This window comes from Triticum dicoccoides, chromosome 6B, assembly GCF_002162155.2.
Source record: "Triticum dicoccoides isolate Atlit2015 ecotype Zavitan chromosome 6B, WEW_v2.0, whole genome shotgun sequence".
NCBI classification, from domain to species: Eukaryota; Viridiplantae; Streptophyta; class Magnoliopsida; order Poales; family Poaceae; genus Triticum; species Triticum dicoccoides.
Window position 1 is genome coordinate 30,855,629 of NC_041391.1, and position 19,159 is coordinate 30,874,787.

The window sequence follows — 19,159 nt, forward strand, 5'->3', positions numbered from 1 at the left end:
TGCACTTTGAAGACCATGAGTTTGAGGTGGACGAGGATGGTGAGGGCATTGTCGACGCACCGAAAGGAAGAGCGGGCAATTACACCAACGCCGAAGACATCTTACTATGCAATACTTGGTTGCAAGTGTCAAGGGATCCATCCGTTGGAGGTGATCAAAGTAGAGACGCTTATTGGCTCCGGATGAAAGAACACTTTGATCTTCACAACATGAGTGGTTACCGCTCCGCACGATCACTTCGCTCCCGGTGGTCGACCATCAATAGGGATTGTCAACAATGGTCGGCCGCACAAAAAGCGGTTGACAAGTTGAACCCAAGTGGCACCAATGATGATGATAGGGTAAGTTTGGTTTCATCATTCCTCTTGTTCACATCTCATGCTTGTTTTTGGTGTTACTTGTGCTAACTTGTTTTGTTTTCATGTAGTTGAACATTGCCCAAAACTTGTTCAAAGGAGAGGAGAAGAGGACCAAGAAGGGGAAGATCAAGAAAGGAAGGCCATTTTCCTTGCCTCATTGCTATGAAGTATTGAAGGATGATGAGAAATGGAAGAAGCATGAGGATATTGATGATTTGGATTTGAGCAAAAAATGCAAGCGAACAATTGAGTTGGATGATGATGATGAGGATGATGCGTCAAGTGAAGATGGCAAGAGAAGCCCCATCCCAAACTCGGTTTCATACTCAAAGCCAAAATGACCGGATGGCACGAAGAAAGACAAAGAAAAGAAGGAGAGGAAAGGAGATGATGAGATCAAAAATGCTATGAAAGCAATTGTCAACGCAAGAAGAGAAGCCAACAAGGTGAGGAAAATGGCAAGGAACCAAGATGCCGTAGCCGAGGAGAGGAGGTTGGCGGCCGAGGAGAGGAGGGTGGCCGCCGAGGAGAGGAAAGTGGCATTGGATGATAGGAAGTTGGCCATGGAGGAGCGAGCCAAGTTGTTGGAATGGGAGAAGTACTTGTTCTTCTTGGACACATCTTTGTTGAATGATGCGCAAACTGAGTATGTCAACCTTGCTCGTGAAGAAGTCTTGATCCAAAAAAGAGCCATGATTGCCGGCATGGGTGGCGGTGGCGCCATGGGTGGTGGCGGCCTTGGCGGCATGGGTGGCGGTGGCGGCATGGTTGGTGGTGGCCTTGGCGGCAATGGGTGGCGGTGGCGGCATGGGTGCCGGTGGCCTTGGCGGCATGGGTTCCATGAGTGGCTTTGGAGCTACCGTGGGCGGTATGGGTTCCATGAGTGGCTTTGGAGCTACCGTGGGCGGCATGGGTTCCATGGGTGGCTTTGGGGCTACCATGGAGACGATGAGAGGCATGGGTGGCTTTGGAGCACCTTCGGGCAGCTTGGACGGCATGGCTGGCATGAGTTTTACGTCTCTCATTGGAGGCATGGGTGCACCTCCGGGCGCCGGTGTGCCACCTTCGCATGAAGATGCCGTTCAAGATATTGGCAACACCATCCGAGCTCCACGCGATGATGATACGGCGCGCAACAATGAAGAGGAGGAGAAAGAATCGTCTTCGGAGGATGAAGAATCATCTTCGGAGGATGAAGATGAAGACGAAGACGAGGACAAGGCTTAATTCTTGTGTCTTTCGTTTGTGTCATATAAAACTTGGTTTGCATGTTGAACTTGGTTTAACTATGTTGTGGGCATGAATTTGAACATGTGGGCACGAACTTGGTTGGAATGATGTTTGATTTAAATATATGCCATGTGTTTTGTGTGAACTGTGAAATTTGTGCCTAAAATGTGTGTGCCGGCTGCTCGCGCGCGCTGCATTTTAGCGCGCAGCTGGAGCAGCGTGCGCGCGCTGCATTTTTGCGCTCCTGCTGGAGCAAGCGTTGCGCGGCGCGCCAGATATGGCGTTGCGCGCGCCGAAACCAGATTTTAGCGCGCCGCGTGTTGGGCGCCTGTTGGAGATGCTCTTAGTAGGTAGCAACCTCTAAAGTTTTGAAATCATGGCAACTGCAGTAGACCAGATCATACATGGCAACTGCAGTTGAGCAACAATGGCAACTGTAGTTGTCCGACATGACAACTGTAGTTCAGCGACATGGCAACTGCAGTTAAATGAACATGGAAGAGGGTCCAGACCATGGCAACTACGGGGACACGTGATGACTGTCACGCGGAACGTGCGGGGCCATAAGGTAGGAGGCCTGACGTAAGGGCGTGTGGGCGTTATTTATTTTGCCCACACGTAGGCATGTAAGAGGGACCATGAAAAAAAAAGCGTGTGAGCATTACTTATTTTGCACACACGTAGGCGTGTGGACTGATCCTCTTAAACACTACACAAACTGTGTGTGCAGACCCCTTAACGCCCACACGCGTCTAATAAAAACCCACTAAGACAAAGCAACAATAAAAAGTCAGACGGAAATCCAAAAAGCTAGTGGAATACGCGTGCAATAATCGTCGGTCCCTTTTACTCTTGTCGATCGATCATTCGGGCAGAGACAACAACGGCGTGTACTTTGAGTTGGCTGGTCAACGATGATGGCGTGTCAGCAGCTGAACCGAAGCTTCGGTCGGCAGCGGCGATCACGAGGAAGATGGCGTGCGTGCGAAGACCATCTACTCCAAGTTTTTTTGCTAATCAATGGCGGAGCAGTATTAATTAGGGCCCGTGTCTCATCTCTTGCCCACGGCCGGCCTGACGACCCACCTTGCGCGCGAGCGATGGATCCAGCTCCAGCACCAGCAGCCAGCAAGATGCGGTTCGACTCGCCGGCCTTCCGCGTCCACGAGGACGGCCGCGTGGAGCGCTTCTTCGGCACGGACACCACCCACCCGGGCTTCGACGCCGCCACCGGCGTCACCTCCAAGGACGTCGTGCTCGACGGCGCCACCGGCGTCTTCGCCCGCGTCTACCTACCCGCGCTCCCCGACGGCCCCGGCCGCGGGACGAGGCTGCCCATCCTTGTCTACTTCCACGGAGGCGGCCTGGTCCTCGGCTCGGCCGCGTCCCAGATGTACCACGGCTACCTCAACGCCGTCGCCTCCCGGGCCGGCGTCCTGGCCGTGTCCGTCGACTACCGCCTCGCGCCGGAGCACCCCATCCCGGCGGCCTACGAGGACTCCTGGACGGCGCTCCGCTGGGCCGCGTCGAGGGCCGACCCGTGGCTCTCGGCGCACGGTGACGCCGGCCGCATCTTCCTGGCCGGCGACAGCGGGGGCGCCAACATCGTCCACAACATGGCGATCATGGCCGGCACTCGAAGCACTGATCAGGACGGTTTGCCCGCGGGGGCGCTGGTGGAGGGGGCGATCCTTCTCCACCCCATGTTTGGCGGGAAGGAGCCGGTGGACGGCGAGGCGGCGGACACGAGATATCACATGGAGAAGCTCTGGGCGCTGATATGCCCGGACGGCGAGGGTCTAGGGGTGGACGACCCGAGGCTGAACCCGATGGCTCCTGGGGCGCCGAGCTTGCGCGCGCTGGCTGGCCGGAGGCTGCTCGTGTGCTCCGCCGAGAGGGACTTCGCGCGGGCGAGGGCCGCCGCGTACTATCAGGCCGTCAAGGGGAGCGCGTGGCCTGGCATGGCGGAGTGGGTGGAGTCCCCCGGGGAGGAGCATGGCTTCTTCCTCCTCCAGCCGGAGCGCGACGAGTCGTCGGCCCTCTTGGATCGTGTGGTCGCCTTCCTCTCCGGCGAATGATCTGCAGGAGATCGACTTTTGCGCGGCTAGACTTTCTAATGTTTATATATATACTCCATCATAATGTGAATCATTAAAGGGTTGCGCGCGCTGGCTCACTCGTTCACAAGCTCGGCGCCCCAGGAGCTTGCGCGCGCTGGCTGTAGATTGTGTCAACATATACTCCATCATAATGTGAATCATAATGTCATCATTTAATTTTTTGTGTCCATCATAATGTGTTGCTTCAACCCTTTAGACTTAACATAGTTTTATTTCATTTCACGTACTCACTCGTTCACAGAACAAATTCTTCTTACTCGAGTCATGCATGATTTATTTGTGGATCTCAACAACATTAACTTTTTACCTGTGGATCTCAGCCATTGATATGCCCTTCTTTGAATATTCAACGACCTACATCTTGTTTCGTTGTTCAAAGCATCATACTTTTCTGCAGCGGTGCAAAGCCAGGCAACCCAACACAAAACCCGCTCTGTTTGTGTCGAGCGATCGTGTAAGAGCATCTACAACCGGGCACCCTAAACCCACCTATAAGCGAAACAAATATGGTTGCATAGAGATGCCGGAGACGGATGCCGGATGCGCAACAGAGGCCAGGTCGAGGCGGATGCCGGAGACGGAGCAGTATTGCGCAAGCGCGCCTTTGGCGAAGTTGGTGCTGTTGTCCGTGATGATGTTGTTCGGCAATGCCATAGCGTACCGCGATGTCTTTGATGAACCGGACAGCTGTTGGCCCATCCAGCTTTTTGATTGGTCGTGCTTCAATCCACTTGGTCAATTTGTCCACTGCCACGAGCAAATGTGTCATGCCGCCTCGGGCAGTTTTGAAGGGTCCCACCATGTCGAGTCCCCAGACAGCAAAGGGCCAGGCGATCGGGATGGTGCGGAGTGCTGACGCCGGCTGGTGGCTGCGCTTGCTGAAGCACTGGCATCCCTCACACTTGAGAACGAGTGACTCGGTGTCTTGAAGGGCTATAGGCCAGTAGAAACCATGGCGGAAAGCCTTGGCCACCAGGGACCGCGACGCAGCGTGGTGCCCGCATTCGCCCTGGTGTATGTCGAGGAGGATGTCGATGCCTTGGTCCTGCTCGACGCAGCACTGGAACATGCCGGTGGGGCTGTGTTTGACGAGCTCGTTGTTGATGATGTTGTAGACGGTCGCAGGTGTTGCACCTGCCGGGCCTCGGTCTTGTCCATGGGGAGGACGCCGTTTTCCAGGAACTCTGAGATGGGCAGGGCCCACGATGGGGCCGCCACTACGGCAAAGACGGCCACCAGGGTGGGTTCCGGGTCGGCAGCCCCCGAGCCAGGCTGAGTAGCCCCGGGGTCGGGGATGGCGATGGCCAGGTCGAGGGCGTTGGTGGCCGGGTTGGCGGCTTCAGTCTCTGGGCCGAGTTCGGCAGCCCCCGGGACGGGTTGCAGCGCGGCCGGGTTGTCCGGGACGTGGATGGACTCAGAGTCCGGAGGCGGCTTGATGGACGGCTTGCGCAGGTGCTCGAGGGAGATGCCGGATGGGATGGACTGCCGGGACGAGGCGATCTTGGCGAGCGTGTCGGCTGCCTCGTTCTCCACGGGCAGGACGTGGAGAAACTCGCAGCCCTCGAAGGATCTGGACGAGAAAGCGATAGCTTGCCTTGTTGGAGTCGCGGGCGTCCCACTCGCGGGAGCACTGTTGAACCACCAGGGCCGAGTCGTCGTAGCACAGGATGCGCCAGATGCCGAGTTCCTTGGCAAGCCGGAGGCCGTGCACAAGGGCTTCATAATCGGCGACGTTGTTGGAGGCGGCGAAGTGGATCTGGCGTGCGTAGCAAGGTCGGTCGCCCTTCGGTGACGACAGCATGATGCCGGCCCCTAGGCCAAGTCGCATCTTGGAGCCGTCAAAGTGCATGCGCCAGTGCGTCGAGTCCGGAGGCGGCGGCAGGTACTGAGTCTCGGTCCAGTCGACGAGGAAGTCGGCCAAGGCCTAAGACTTGATCATGGCACGGGGCTTGTAGAGGATGGTGTGGCCGGATAGCTCGAGCGCCCACTTGGCGACCCAGCCAGAGGCGTCCCAGCACCCGATGATCTCGTCGAGGGGGGTCGTGCTGACCACGGTGATGACATGCTATTGGAAGTATTGTTTCAGCTTCTTGGCGGGTGAAGTACACGCCGTAACACATCTTCTGGTAGTGCGGGTAGTTCTGCTTGGAGGCGGAGAGCACCTCGCTCAGGTAGAAGACTGGGCGCTGGACGGCTTGGACCTTACCCTTCTCTGGTCGCTCGACCACCAGCACCGTGTTGACCGACCGTGAGGTCGCGGCAATATAGAGCAATAGCGGCTCCTTCTCGGCTGGTGCAGCCAGGACTGGTGTGGTGGAGAGCATGCGCTTGAGGTCTTGGAAGGCCTCGTTCGCCTGGTCGTTCCATTCGAACGGCGTCATCTTCTTCATCAGTTGGTACAGGGGCAGGGCCCTCTCGTCCAGTCGGCTGAGAAACCGGTTGACCGAGGCCAAGTAGCCGGTGAATTTCTGGACATCGCATAGCCGAGCCGGCTTGCACATGCGATCGATGGCCTTGATCTTCTCCAGGTTCGCCTCAATGCCGCGCTTCGAGACAAGGAAATCGGGTAGCTTTCTGGCCGGGACACCGAAAACGCATTTCTCCGGGTTGACCTTGACCTTGTACTCGCGCAAGTTGGCGAATGTTTCCTTGAAATCGTCGAGGAGCGTGAGGTGCTGCTTGGTCTTCACCACGATGTCGTCCACGTAGATGTGGATGTTGCGGCCGAGTTGCGGCAGCAAGCATTTCTGCATGCAGCGCTGGAAGGTGGCCCCGGCGTTCTTTAAGTCGAACAACATGGTGATGTAGCAATACGCCCCAAAGGGCGTGATGAAGGACATCTTCAGGGCATCGGCCGGGTTCAGCTTGATTTGGTGGTAGCCGGAGTAAGCGTCCGGGAAGGACAGGAGCTCGCACCCGGCGGTCGAGTCAATGACTTGGTCGATCCGCGGGAGGGCGAACAAATCCTTGGGACAGGCCTTGTTCAGGCTAGTGTAGTCGATACACATGCGCCAGGTCTTATTTTTATTTAAGGCGAGGACTGGGTTGGCCAGCCACTCGGGATGGAACACTTCCATGATGCTTCTGGCGGCCACTTCACCGATTGTTCTTCTCTTCTCTTCATAGAAACGTCGCAGGGGTTGACGAACAGGCTTGGCATCCTTGCGGACGTGGAGTTTGTGCTCGGCGTACTTCCTCGGGATACCTGGCATGTCCTTGGGGGTCCATGCAAAAATATCCCGATTCTCACGGAGGAAGTCAACGAGCTCGCTTTCCTATTTGATGTCTAGGCGGGCGCCTACGACAACGTACTTGCTGCAGCTGGGGTCTTCCGGGTTCAGCTTCACTTTCTTGGTCTCCCTGGAGGGCTTGAAGGCGCCCTCATCAGCCGGCTCCTCGATGGGGATCGGCGTGGCTGACGCCTCACCGGCCAGGGCGATGATCCGGTCGAGCTAGCGCCGCTCCTCGGCTATGACCAGCGACTCGGCCAGCTTGGCGCCGTCTCGGGCGCACTCCAGGGACTTGCGGTAGTCGCCGGTGACGGTGATGAGGCCCTTCGGACCGGCATCTTCATCTTCAGGTACGCGTAGTGGGGGACCACCATGAATTTGGCGAGCGCGGGTCGGCCTAGCAACATGTGGTACGCGCTGGACAAGTCTACGACCTCGAACCAGATTGGTTCGCGCTGGAAATGGATGTTGTCGCCGAACAGGACGTCGAGCCGGACCCGGCCAATGGGAGAGCAGGAGAGGCCGGGAACGATGCTGTGGAAGATCGTTCGGGTCGACTCCAGGTCCTTAGCCGCGAGGCCGAGCTTGGTCATGGTGTTACGGTAGAGAATGTTGATGTTGTTGCCGCCATCGATGAGGACTTGGGAGAACTTGCACGTGCGCCGCGCGACAATGGTGGGGTTGAGGACAAGGGTGAGCCGCCCGGATTTGGCATGACAGTTGGGTGGTCCTCCTGGGACCAGGTGATCGGGCGGTCCGACCAATGCATGTATTCCTGCTTGGCCGGGACGACAGTGTTCACCTCCTGGCGGTGGAGACGTTCGCTGCGCTTGTCATCGCCGAGGCTGGTGAAGACGATGTAGGATGCGTTCTAGTCCGGGTAGGCATCGTCGCGCATCGCGCCGCCGGCTGGAGGCGGAGGCGGCTGACCCGCGCCTGGAGACGGAGCCAGAGGGGGCGGGACGTCCTCTCGCATGATCCGCTTGGTGATGCCGCATTGTCGAAGCGTGTGTGTGGACGGTCTTGCACCGCTGTGGTGCTTGCAGGGAGCATCGAGCATCTCTTCGAAGCTCATGGCGGGCTGCCACGCCGTCTTGCCGGTCTGCCGGCGTTTAGCTATCGGGTCCGCCGCAGGCTTGACGGCCGCGACGAGCCGGTTGCCGTAGAACTGGGCCGGTTGGTTGGCCTTGCGCTTGTGATTCTGCTGGTGTTGCTGCCAGCTGCTTTCGCCGGCCGGCTTCGGAAGGGGAACCGGCTTTGCTTTACCGGCTTCATCCAGCGCTACCTGGATCTTCATGGCGGAGTCGGCGTTGGCATACTTATCCACCGTCACCATGAGCGCGGCCATGGTGGCCGGCTTGGAGCGCAAGATCTTGTGCTTGAGGAGGGTGTCGTCTCGGCACCCGTTGATGAAGTACTGGATAGCTTGAACCTCGTGGACGCCCTCGCAGCTGTTCCAGAGCTCGGTCCAGCGTGCGAGGTATTCGCGGCCGGTTTCCATCGGCCCCTTCAAGCACATGGCGAGCTGGCTGGGGCGACCAGGTCACTTGTAGGTTCCCATGAAGTTGCGGACGAAGGCCTGCTCGAAGTCGACCCACGTGTTGACGTTGCCCACCGGTAGGTTGTTCAACTAGGTGCGGGTCGACCCTTGGAGCATGAGTGGTGCGTAGCACACGGCGAGTTGGTGGTTGCCGCCGGTGATGCCGATGGTGGTGGTGTAGTCGGTGAGCCAGTCCTCTGGCTTCACGGTTCCGTTGTACTTGGGGGTGTCGCGGGGAAGCATGAACCCTTTCGGAAAGGGCTACTCCCGGATGCGTGGGCCGAAGCATGCCGGCCCTACAGCGTCGCTCTCCTTCACCTCCAGGGAGAAGGCGAGCCGGTCGAGGCGGTGGCGAGCGTCGGTGTCGTCGATGGCGTGTGCGCCGAGTCCGCTAGCGATCGGGCCACGAGGGGCCGAGTTGACTGGGGCCGGACACCGGCCAGGCTGGCCGGGTCTAGGTTGACCTTCCAGGGCCGGCTCGGCGCCTAAACCGCCAGCAGCTGTCGGGGCCGGATCGCACCGAGTCCGGGTTAGGCCGGAGTGCGCCTCGCCGGGTGGCGAGGACGCCGTGTGCTGATGATCACCGGGTCCAGCAACGCGAGCAGAGCCGGAGCCGGCCGGCTGGGCAAGCTGGTTGAGGCAGTCTTGCTGCGCGTTGGCTGCGTCGAGGAGATCGTGCATCCGCTTGATGCGCTCCTTCAGTTCCTCGCCCGTGATCTGATCTAGGCCGACTGCGGCCGCCTGGGCAGCACGCATGTTCTTCATCGGGGTCTCATAGACAGTCGGGATGGCGCCGAGGGCGCGGCCGATCGCTCCGCACCGGGCTCGCACGTTGGTGACCCGGCTCGGCTTGGCCGCGGCAGGCGTGAAGCCGTAGGCGGCGTTGCGCTCCAGCTGAGCGGAATTCAGACGACGCTTCATGGCGGTGAGCGTCTCGATCTAGTCCAGCATCTGCTCGCGCCTTTCCTTGAGCTGGGCTCGGGCCACAGCGATGTTGGATGCATCGATGTTGGTGCCGATGGGGACGCGGAGGCTCTGGATCGCGGCGCGCAACGGGTTGGACGAGGCCGCCCGCTCCGCTGCGGCCTTGGCTTCGGCAGCCTTCCTCGTCGCACTCGACGTGGAGGAGGCATCAGTGCCGGTGACGAAAACCTCCATGTGTACATCCATTGCCCCGGCGAGAATGTTGCCGTCGAGGGAGAGGGGGAGTCGGAGTAGCTAAGCACCTCGCTGGGGTACTCATCGGTCACGGGTGCATCGGAGACGCGTAGTGCGGCGAAGGAGGCGGCGAGTGCATCGACGATGTCGTCCGCCAGCATGACGGGCTCGTCGGAGTCGGAAGGAGCCCCGTCTGAAGCGTGCTCCCGGCCAGCTCCTGGAGCTGCCCCACGGTGGGCGCACGGCAGATGCCATGGGATGGCTAAAGAGAGGAGGAGGCTCGAGGGCGCTGGTGGGCTCCAGAGGCGAGGTTGGCATGAGCGAGCGCGGGATGCAAGACATACCCAGGTTCGGGGCTCTCCGGAGAGATAATACCCCTAGTCCTGCCGAGTGTGGTTGATATGTGACAATACAAGGTTGCTCCTGGAGCTATATGGAGGAAGAAGGAAGACTGGCCAAGGCTTAGGCTGCTCCTTCTTCCAGGGTGAGTTCTACTATTTGGTGGCTAGTTCATGTGTGCTTACTGCCTCTCTCTGCTTGCCCGTATGCATGAGGGCTCCTGGTGGGTTTTATAGGTCAACACCCTAGGGATACAATGGTAGTGCTACATGACTGTAGGGCCGGGTAGTCAGCGCCTGGGTACCCAGGGCTGGGTCCCGCCGGGGGCTTGTGGTTTGTCGGGTTCCTCTAGGTGCGGGCCCCGCATGCCTAGGGGTACTGTGCGCTGTCTTGTCGATCGTCAAGGAGTGGCCGAGTCGAGTCGGGTACATTGCGCTCTGTCAGGTCGCCGCTTGTTGGTGTTAGTGGTGACGGAGGGAGCAATGTTGCCACGCCGGCCCTGGTCGGCGGGTAGGTGAGGGGCATTGTTGCCACGCTCCGGCTGACCAGAGGCATGGGCAGGGCACTATTGCCTCGGTCATTTGGTAGATGAAGACTCGTCCCATCGTACGGCTTGGATGGGACGGGAGCTGACCCATGGCTGGATTGAGGGACACGCCAAGGGCTGAGCTTGCTTGTCGGGGAAGTCTTGGTGTACCGGGTTCGGCCGTCTTGTGCTGGTTATTGAGGCCGAGTCGAGGGGCTTGGCCGGGTTGAGGGGCCTGGCCGGATCGAGCGACCTGGCCAAGCGCAGGCCGGCTTGAGGGGCGATGCTGGCCCCGTTGTTTTTGAAAAGGATCCGGGTTCCATTGCCTGCCCGGGGTTCATCCCCCCGACAAGTTCAGTTAATGGCATCTTTGAGCCAGACTCTCTGTACCATGGTGTCCGGACCACTTTTTTCATCCAACGGGGACCCCTAAACGAAATGTCTGAGGACCAATCCGCATGTCTATTCTCTCAAATCGGAAGCCCCCTGGGGGTGGGGGCAGCATGCAGTGGTCTTCTTGGCCCACCGTCAGTTAGACCACATGTCCTCACGGCCCATGTAGGGCAGCATGCAGTGGTCTGCTTTTTTTGAAATAAAACGAAACTTTATTCATTAGAAATAACCAATACATCGTTTGTGAGGATGAGTACAATTTCATTGATAGGCTCCTCGAACCAATCTGAAGTTGAAGAAAATCTAGCTAATCTAGCAAGTTTATGTGCTACTCTATTTGCCTCTCTATTACAATGTTCGAATCTAGTCATGATAAAATCACATGCGTAGTGGAAGCAGTCATCGAAAATTGCCGTTGCCGCACCCGTTGACTGTCCTCCATCCTGCATGGTCTCAATCACCTCTATATTATCTGAGTTGATGATTAAGTGATTGCACCCTGTCCTTTGCGCTAGTGTTAGTCCAAATTTGAGGGCTAAAGCTTCTGCCATCAGAACATCCGCGCAATGGTCAATCTTTCCATTTCCTCCTGCAATAAACCTATCTTTGTCGTCTCGCAAAACTGCCCCCATCGTACCCTTCAGCATGTCATGGTCAAAAGAGGCGTCAACATTGAGTTTCACTAAACCCCTAGGGGGACAATGCCAACCCCCCTTTTTCATGGACGCCTTTGAAGATGATGCATTTACAAAATTGTATGTAAGGGCTAGGATCCCCATTGATATCTGAGTTTTATTCTGAGTTGTTTCCTTGTGCACTAATTTCCTTCTCTCCCACCATAGATATCAAACTGAAATAGCTATCATTTCTTGTACATTTTGGTACCCCATAATACGCAAATCTTAATCTGGAAGAACTAAAAGGTATTCCAGTATCGCCTCTCTAGCACGATCAACCTCACAAGCTCTATTAATAATCTCATCTATTTCTAGCCTCTTTCAAACCTCCTTTTCTTTAGTACATAGGAAAAGCATCGATATGCTTTGTGTCTTCTACACCCTGAGAGCAAGTAGGACAAAGAGGCGAGACCTTCATGTGTCTATTAGCAAGAGTTGCCCCGCATGGGAGAGTGTCATGTAACGTACGCCATATAAAAAAATTTACTTTTGCCGGACAGGATAAAATTTTGAATTTGACTTTTGCATGCAGTGGTCTGCTTTGCCCACTTTCAGTTGGACCATATGTCTTCTCAACCCATGTGCTTTGTCATCTACGCCCGCCTGGCCCACCTCTAACGTCCAGATTTGATGCCTATTTAAGGGCATGGTTGGATGACCGACTCTCATATACTGTCAGCGGACGCGTCCGGACGCAGTACATGGACGGATAGTGTGTCTGTTTTAAAGGGTAACGTTGGAGATGACCTAAATATGCCTTTACCTCTACTTTTTCATACCAATTCTTCTAGTTGACTATCTCTAGCGATGTTTTTTTAATGGAGGCAAAAACTTTGCCTCGTCTCATTAATAAAGAAGGGGAAAATTTTCCTCCAGTTGACTATTTCTAGCAATGTAATTTGTACCTTCGGTTGACACGCACGACCGATCTACGGAGAGGGTTGTGGATGCGGCCATCTGCATCTCCTCTAGGTGTGTGTTGTGTACACGTCCATAATATCCATCCATGCCGTTAGGTTACCAGACATGGCACAATTGCCAATTCTCAGAGAGGCGGAAGGAGCCCGCGTCTCCGATGCAACCCGGCAATGCCGGAAACGGCTGCCAACACGCGTGCGACATGCGCAGCGCCGAGGTCAGCGGAGGGGAGCGATACGTTGCGTCCCGCCATGGGAAACCCAGCTCGATCAGAAGCTTATATATGGCGGCCTCCATGCAGTGGAACTCCTCGGAGCTAGCTCGTGGGCCGGCAACAATGAAGAAGCTGCGGTCCTCCGCGGCGTCGTCGTCGCAGGGCGCGCTCCCTGAGCGGTTCCTCATGCGGCTGGCGGCGGCGTCCCCGACGCTGGTGTCGCTGCCCGTCATCGACCTCTCCCGCGGCCGCGACGAGGTCCGCCGGGCCGTGCTCCACGCCGGCAAGGAGCTCGGCTTCTTCCAGGTACGTAGTACGTACGTGCATTTATCCGGCGAGAAGCTGCTGCCCCTTTCTATCTTGGTTCAAAAGGCTGATGATACTATTAGTGCCCTTTTGCAGGTAGTTCATGCACGGTTGACAACACGTACACAAGGCTAATGTAGACTTTTGCACTCCCTGCAATTAACGAAGCTAATGGTTTTATTAAAGGAAAATCATGCACAAATAGCAATACGACTTTATGAGAGTTGACATGATAATCATAGGCAGTTAATCGGTGGTCACCCGCAAAAAATGAATGTCAGACATCGGTGAATGTCAGATTTTAGACGTGGCAAATCAAACGTCTCTCATGGCAAATGGTATTTGTCAGGATGGCAAGTTTAGTTCACGAGCATGGCAAATCCACCTCCGTTCATACTTTTGTCTGAAAGTTGCCGTGCTTGCAAACTAAATATGTTATCCTCGTGTCAACATAAATTGCCATGAAAAACATATAATTTGTCATGCTAAAAAATCTGACGGCAGACTTTAGCATTTCTGAAAAAAATTAATTAGTGGCCTTTTTAACTTAGGTTTTCTTCCATTTATTTTTCTCGCGAATACGCTAGAGAGCGTATCATTTCATTGATAGGAAGAAGGGGAAGGTACCGCCGGGGGGGGGGGCTAGGTGTCCAGCACGCAGGCAAGACAGGGAGCGAGGAGCAGTGGTGATGGGCTGCTCAGCCCGGTTACAAGTTTAGGGACCTACGCCAGCAGCATGTTTAAGCCGTGAGCGCCAGCCCTAGCCCAAGACCGTGCCTCGTTCTGGATAAGCTCAAGAAGCCGGGAGGTGGAGGGGGACTCGCCGTCGAAGACACAGCGGTTGCGCTGCTTCCAGATAGACCAGGCCATCAGGGTTGCAAGGGTGGCAAGTCCCTTACGGTGTCCAGTGGGGGAGCTCATGATCATGGAAGAGCACCAGGGGAGGAACTCCTCGGGACCGGATGGAGGGGGGACGGTGGCGCGTACCCAAGACAGGACATCATGCCAAACCTGCCTGGAGAAAGGGCAGGCAATGATGATATGTTGCATGGTCTCGACGTGCTGGTCGCAGAGAGCACATCTGTCGTTGTGGGGGAGACCGTGGCGCGCCAGTCTATCGGCAGTCCAACAGCGGTCAAGGTCGGCCAACCAGGTGAACATCTTGACGCGCAGTGGGGCCCAACATTTCCAGGTGAGGCGCCAGAATGAGGCGGATATGGAGCCGGCAAAGAGGGCTCGATAGCAGGATTTGGCAGAGTAGTTCCCATCCGCCGTCCAGCGCCAGACAAGGCGGTCAGGGGAGGTAGACAGGTGAAGGTGACGGAGCCTAGTCCAGAGCTGGACGTACTCCACCATGGCAGTGGGCGTTAGCGCGCCACGCAAGTCTGCAATCCAGCAGCGGTCCTGGAGCCCCTCTGCCACGGTGTGTTTGCGACGCCGTCGGGGGACAAGGGGGAGGAGGTTAGGGGCGATGTCCGCGATGGCCATGCCGTCGATCCAAGCATCAGTCCAGAATCGGCAAGACCTGTTGTCACCGATAATCCAGGACGTGGACGCGCGGAAGATGGCGGAGGAGTCAGTATCGTAGGGCAGGTGCAGGTGTGCCCACGGCCTGGCCGGGTCGGTGCGCTGCAGCCACATCCAGCGCACACGGAGAGAGATCCCTTGCCGATGGAGGTCCGGGATGCCGAGCCCGCCGAGATGGAGGGGCCGGCAGACGCGCTGCCAGTTGACTGGCCCGTGGCCAGCGCGGGTCTCCTTATTACCATGCCAGAGGAATTCGCGGATCGTGCGGTTCACTTGTTGAGGATCGTCGGACAAAGAGCGATGACGACCATGATGTGGGAGGGGATCGCGCATAGCACGTGGCGGACGAGGGCGAGACGCTCACCGCGGGACAGGAGCATCGCCCGCCAGGAGGAAAGCTTCTTGGCCAGCTTCTCTACGATCGGCCGGAGCGACGACGTGGACGGCTTCCGGAGCGAGAGAGGAATGCCCAAGTAGGTGATAGGGAAGTCCATGACCGTGCAGGCCAGCTCACACGCAATGGAAGCACGCGTGGGGTCGTCGCAGCGGATCGGGGTTGCCGAACACTTGGCAAAGTTCGTGCAGAGCCCGAAAGCCTCGCCAAAGACACGAAGCAGCTCCCGAATGACCCGGAGATCGTGGGTTGACGGGTGGCAGAAGATGATCACATCGTCGGCATAGAGAGAAATGCTCGAAGAGGCGTGCCGAGTGGTGAGCCGCTGAAGAAGGCCGCTGCGATGGGCATGGAGGATGAGGGAGTTGAGAGCATCAATGGCAATCGTAAACAGCATTGGGGACACAGGATCGCCTTGTCGCAGTCCGCAAGCGTGGTCGATGGGGGGGCGGGGGATCCATTGATGAGGACGCGCGTGCTGGACGTGGAGAGTAAGATGGCAATCCACTCGATCCACCGACGACCGAAGCCCAGGTGGCGTAGCACGTCTAGGAGGAAAGCCCAAGAGACCGTATCAAACGCGCGTCCAATGTCGAGCTTGAGGAGGACGCGAGGCACGCGGAGGTTGTGGAGCTGGCGGGCAGTCTGCTGGACCAGCATAAAATTGTCGTGCACACACCGCCCGGTGATGAATGCACTTTGGTTGGTGGAGACGAGCTGGCCCAGGCGAGCAGCGAGGCGTAGGGAGAGGACTTTTGCGATGAGCTTCGCGATCAGATGGATTAGGCTGATGGGGCGGTAGTCCGAGAGAGAGGAGGCGTCCGGCTTCTTTGGGATCAGTGTGATTAGGGCTTCGTTGAGGCGCTGGAGGCTGCGCCCGTTCATGGAGTAGAACTTGTCGAACACCTCGCAAATATCGGCTTTGATCGTATCCCAGCACGCCACAAGGAACTCGGTCGTGAATCCATCGGGGCCCGGGGCTTTTCCACGGGGGAGCGCCTTGACCGCGGTCCAGATTTCCTCCTCGGAAAAAGGAAGCTCGAGCTCCTCCAGGTCAAAGGAGCAGTCGTCAATTTGTTGCAGGTCGAGGGAGAAATCACGGGGTCTTGGAGAGCCGAGGAGCGAGGAGAAGTGGTGGTAGGCCGCCTTGGCCATGTCCTGCTCATCGGTGATCATAGAGCCCTCGTGCCGAAGGGAGAGGATGCGGTTCTTCTCGAGCCTGTGGGCCGCGTGAATTTTGAAGAAGGCGGTGTTAGTCTCGCCCTCCTTCAGCCATCCAAACTGCGCCCGCTCGCGGGTGATGGATCTCTCGAGCGAGGCTAAACCAAGGTAGGCGCGCTTCAGATTGCGCCGAAGCCAGATCTCAGAGGGGGAGAGAGCCCGAACGTCCTGGGCCGCATCGACCAACTCTGGAGGCGGCGAGCCGTGATCTTGAGGCAGAGGTAGACGCGCCGGAAGGGGTCCGGGTCGTGGACAGAGCCCCAAGCAGCCGCCACCGTTTCCTGAAAGCCTTCAAGCTTGATCCAAAACCGCTCGAAGTGGAAACGTCTCGGGCCAGCCGAGCGCGGAGTGCAGTCGAGAAATAGCGGGCAGTGGTCAGACACTGTCGAGGCAAGGCAGCGGAGGATGGCATGCGGCTGTGCGAGATCCCACTCAGAGGTGCAAAGAAAGCGGTCGTTACGCACAAGCGTGGGCGAGTCTCGCTCGTTGGACCAGGTGTAGCGGCGGCCATGCATGTAGACATCGCGCAACTCCATATCGGCAATGAAGCGACGGAATCTGTTGGAGGTGCGTCTGTTAATCCGGCCGTTGCTTTTGTCGCTAGAGGAGGAAACGAGGTTGAAGTCACCGCCGAGGAGCCAGGGGCCAGCGCAAGAGTCGCGGGTATCTTGCAAGTCTTCGAGGAACAAGATCTTTTCATCGTCGTCCTGCGGGCCATAGACCCCGGTGATCCACCAAGGATGCGCGCCCGAAGTGGTAGAGACGAGGGCCGTGATCTTTTCTTCCATTTATTATCTCTCCTAAGATCGCATAATACTAGGGTAGAATATTTTGGCATTGTACCAGTATCTCCTTTCTTTCTTTGTTTCTTTATTTGGCAAAGAGACATGGGACCATATCAAGTACGAACATACATATATATAATTTTTATTCCTAAAAAGATCAAGTTCTTATTTGTTGCTGAAGTTAAGTTCTTATATGTTCCTCTAGCATGTGAACTTCCCGTAAATTATACAGACATCCTGTAAAACGACTTTTACGGAACGTTTTTTAGGGGAGCTCTTGGAGTTGCTCTTAGAGCTTACCGACACTAATATGATCAAGAAGCATAGTATCATAATGTTTGTTATATGTAGCATGAAGTAAAATTGTGTTCTAGCAATCAATGATTGAACCAGAAAGATCATGCAACCTCTCGTTTATAACAAGCAACCAAAACTTGTCATAGTTAAAATTCTTATGGTCATTTTTTTCGAGTTCTTATGGACAAATTTGCCCTCATGAATGGACGATGGCTTGGATCAAATACTACTCATACTCCGTAAGAGGAAAGCGAGAGCGAATTAAATGCAAGGATCAAATTATCTTCTTTTTTTTACTATAAACAGTAGGGTAAAAACAGGATCAGATTATCTTGAACAACTTCAACAATATTATGACACGAAACTTTGAATCTATTTGAGTTTAGTAAGCGAATGAATATGCTGAATGTGCAGGTGATCAACCATGGCATGCCAGAGCGAACAATGAGGGAGATGGAGATGGCGTGCAGCGACTTCTTCCGCCTCCCAACAACGGACAAGGCAACATTGTACTCAGAGGACAGCGAGCAGACCAACCGGCTCTTATCGAGCACCATGTACAGGTCCGCCGCTAGTGAGAGCTACGCGTGCCATTGCCTCCATCTCGCATGCCACCCCGTCGAGCGCACCAAGCCCTCCTGGCCCGAAAAGCCTGTCAGACTCCGCCCGGCCCTTGAGGACTTCATTATCCCTGCTCGCAGCATTGCGATGGAACTCCTCCGTCTCCTCTGTGAGGGCATCGGGCTCCAGCCGGACTACTTCGAGGGCGGCCTCACCGGCGGTGATGTGATCATCAACGCGAACCGCTACCCGCCATGCGCGGACCCGAACCTTACCCTCGGTCTGCCGCCACACTGTGACTGGAACCTCATCACCGTGCTACTCCAACCCGGGTACGTGTGTGGTTTGCAGGTGTTGTACAATGGTGACTGGATCGACGTCGATCCCATACCGGGAGCGCTGGTCATCAACTTCGGCCACCAATTGGAGATCGCCACCAACGGGGTGCTCCGGAGCATCGAGCATCGGACCGTGCCCAACATCGTCGTGGGGAGGACGACGGTGGCTGCTTTAATCATGCCGACCATGGACTGTGTGGTGGGGCCTGCCAAGGAGCTCGTCGTCGAGGGCAGGTCGGCGAGGTACCGGAGGGTCGCGTTCCGCGACTTCATGCACATCTACAATACGGTCGGCGCATGCAAAGAGAGTGTGGAGGAGGCCTTAAAGATCTGACCATATCAACCATCATCATGGTTCATGGGTATGGATACTACTAATACAAGAAGAAGAGGACATCAACCAAAAGCAACGTCATTGTGGTGATACGATAATGTACTTACTATGCGTGTGTACCATGACATGAAGTCATGAAATGTGTGTACTCTATGTTTCTGTTTGAATCCAAACTGGTAAGAAACAATTCAGGTGGGATATACATACATATGTACATACTAGTAAAAGGCACGTGCCATACACGTACATAATTGAAGAAATGTGAATTCACACCGTGATTTTTTTGTACTTACTCGCTTACTCCCTTTTCCTGGAGAAATGGAACTTTGGTGTTCTTGTTAAGGAAGGAGCCCGCCTGTTTTGACAGGTTTATAAACTGGCGACACATCATGATTCTAAATCATAAAATAACTATGACTACTTTCCCATATCAAGAAAACTTATATTTCAAGCTAGTAAATAGGGCTAGCCATGTTATGGTTCAAAGAAAATGTTAATTTCTGCTTAAGACCTTGGTAGAGCTTATATGCACACCTTGTTTCATATTTGTGGAAAGAACTAGATTTTGCCATCTGATACCTCTGACTACAAGTATTGTTACAAGTCCAGCTAGCCATGTGCACAATTATTCCAGGAGTTGTTATAATTAGAAAAAAGTCCATTTTACTCCCCTGAACAAAGTGGATGGTTCA

The 19,159-nt window shown here is 55.8% G+C and overlaps 2 protein-coding genes across 2 annotated transcripts; both read left to right on the top strand.

The window, feature by feature from the left end:
* Positions 1-2,504: 2,504 nt before the first annotated feature.
* LOC119321866 (2-hydroxyisoflavanone dehydratase-like) lies at positions 2,505-3,808 on the top strand. Its single transcript, XM_037595380.1, has one exon. It carries the CDS (start codon positions 2,507-2,509, stop codon positions 3,665-3,667), a length of 1,161 nt encoding a protein of 386 aa, XP_037451277.1. The 5' UTR covers positions 2,505-2,506; the 3' UTR covers positions 3,668-3,808.
* A 9,019-nt stretch (positions 3,809-12,827) lies between these two features.
* LOC119325615 (2'-deoxymugineic-acid 2'-dioxygenase-like) lies at positions 12,828-18,713 on the top strand. The gene is made up of 2 exons (XM_037599344.1): positions 12,828-13,010; positions 17,649-18,713. Exons 1-2 carry the CDS (start codon positions 12,828-12,830, stop codon positions 18,465-18,467), a joined length of 1,002 nt encoding a protein of 333 aa, XP_037455241.1. The 3' UTR covers positions 18,468-18,713.
* The last annotated feature ends 446 nt before the right edge of the window (positions 18,714-19,159 follow it).

Coding starts and splice junctions, on each gene's coding strand:
- LOC119321866 (XM_037595380.1), top strand. CDS start 2,507: ATGGCGTGTCAGCAGCTGAACCGAAGCTTCGGTCGGCAGCGGCGATCA.
- LOC119325615 (XM_037599344.1), top strand. CDS start 12,828: ATGAAGAAGCTGCGGTCCTCCGCGGCGTCGTCGTCGCAGGGCGCGCTC. Junction 13,011..17,648: donor AGGAGCTCGGCTTCTTCCAG/GTACGTAGTACG, acceptor CTGAATGTGCAG/GTGATCAACCATGGCATGCC.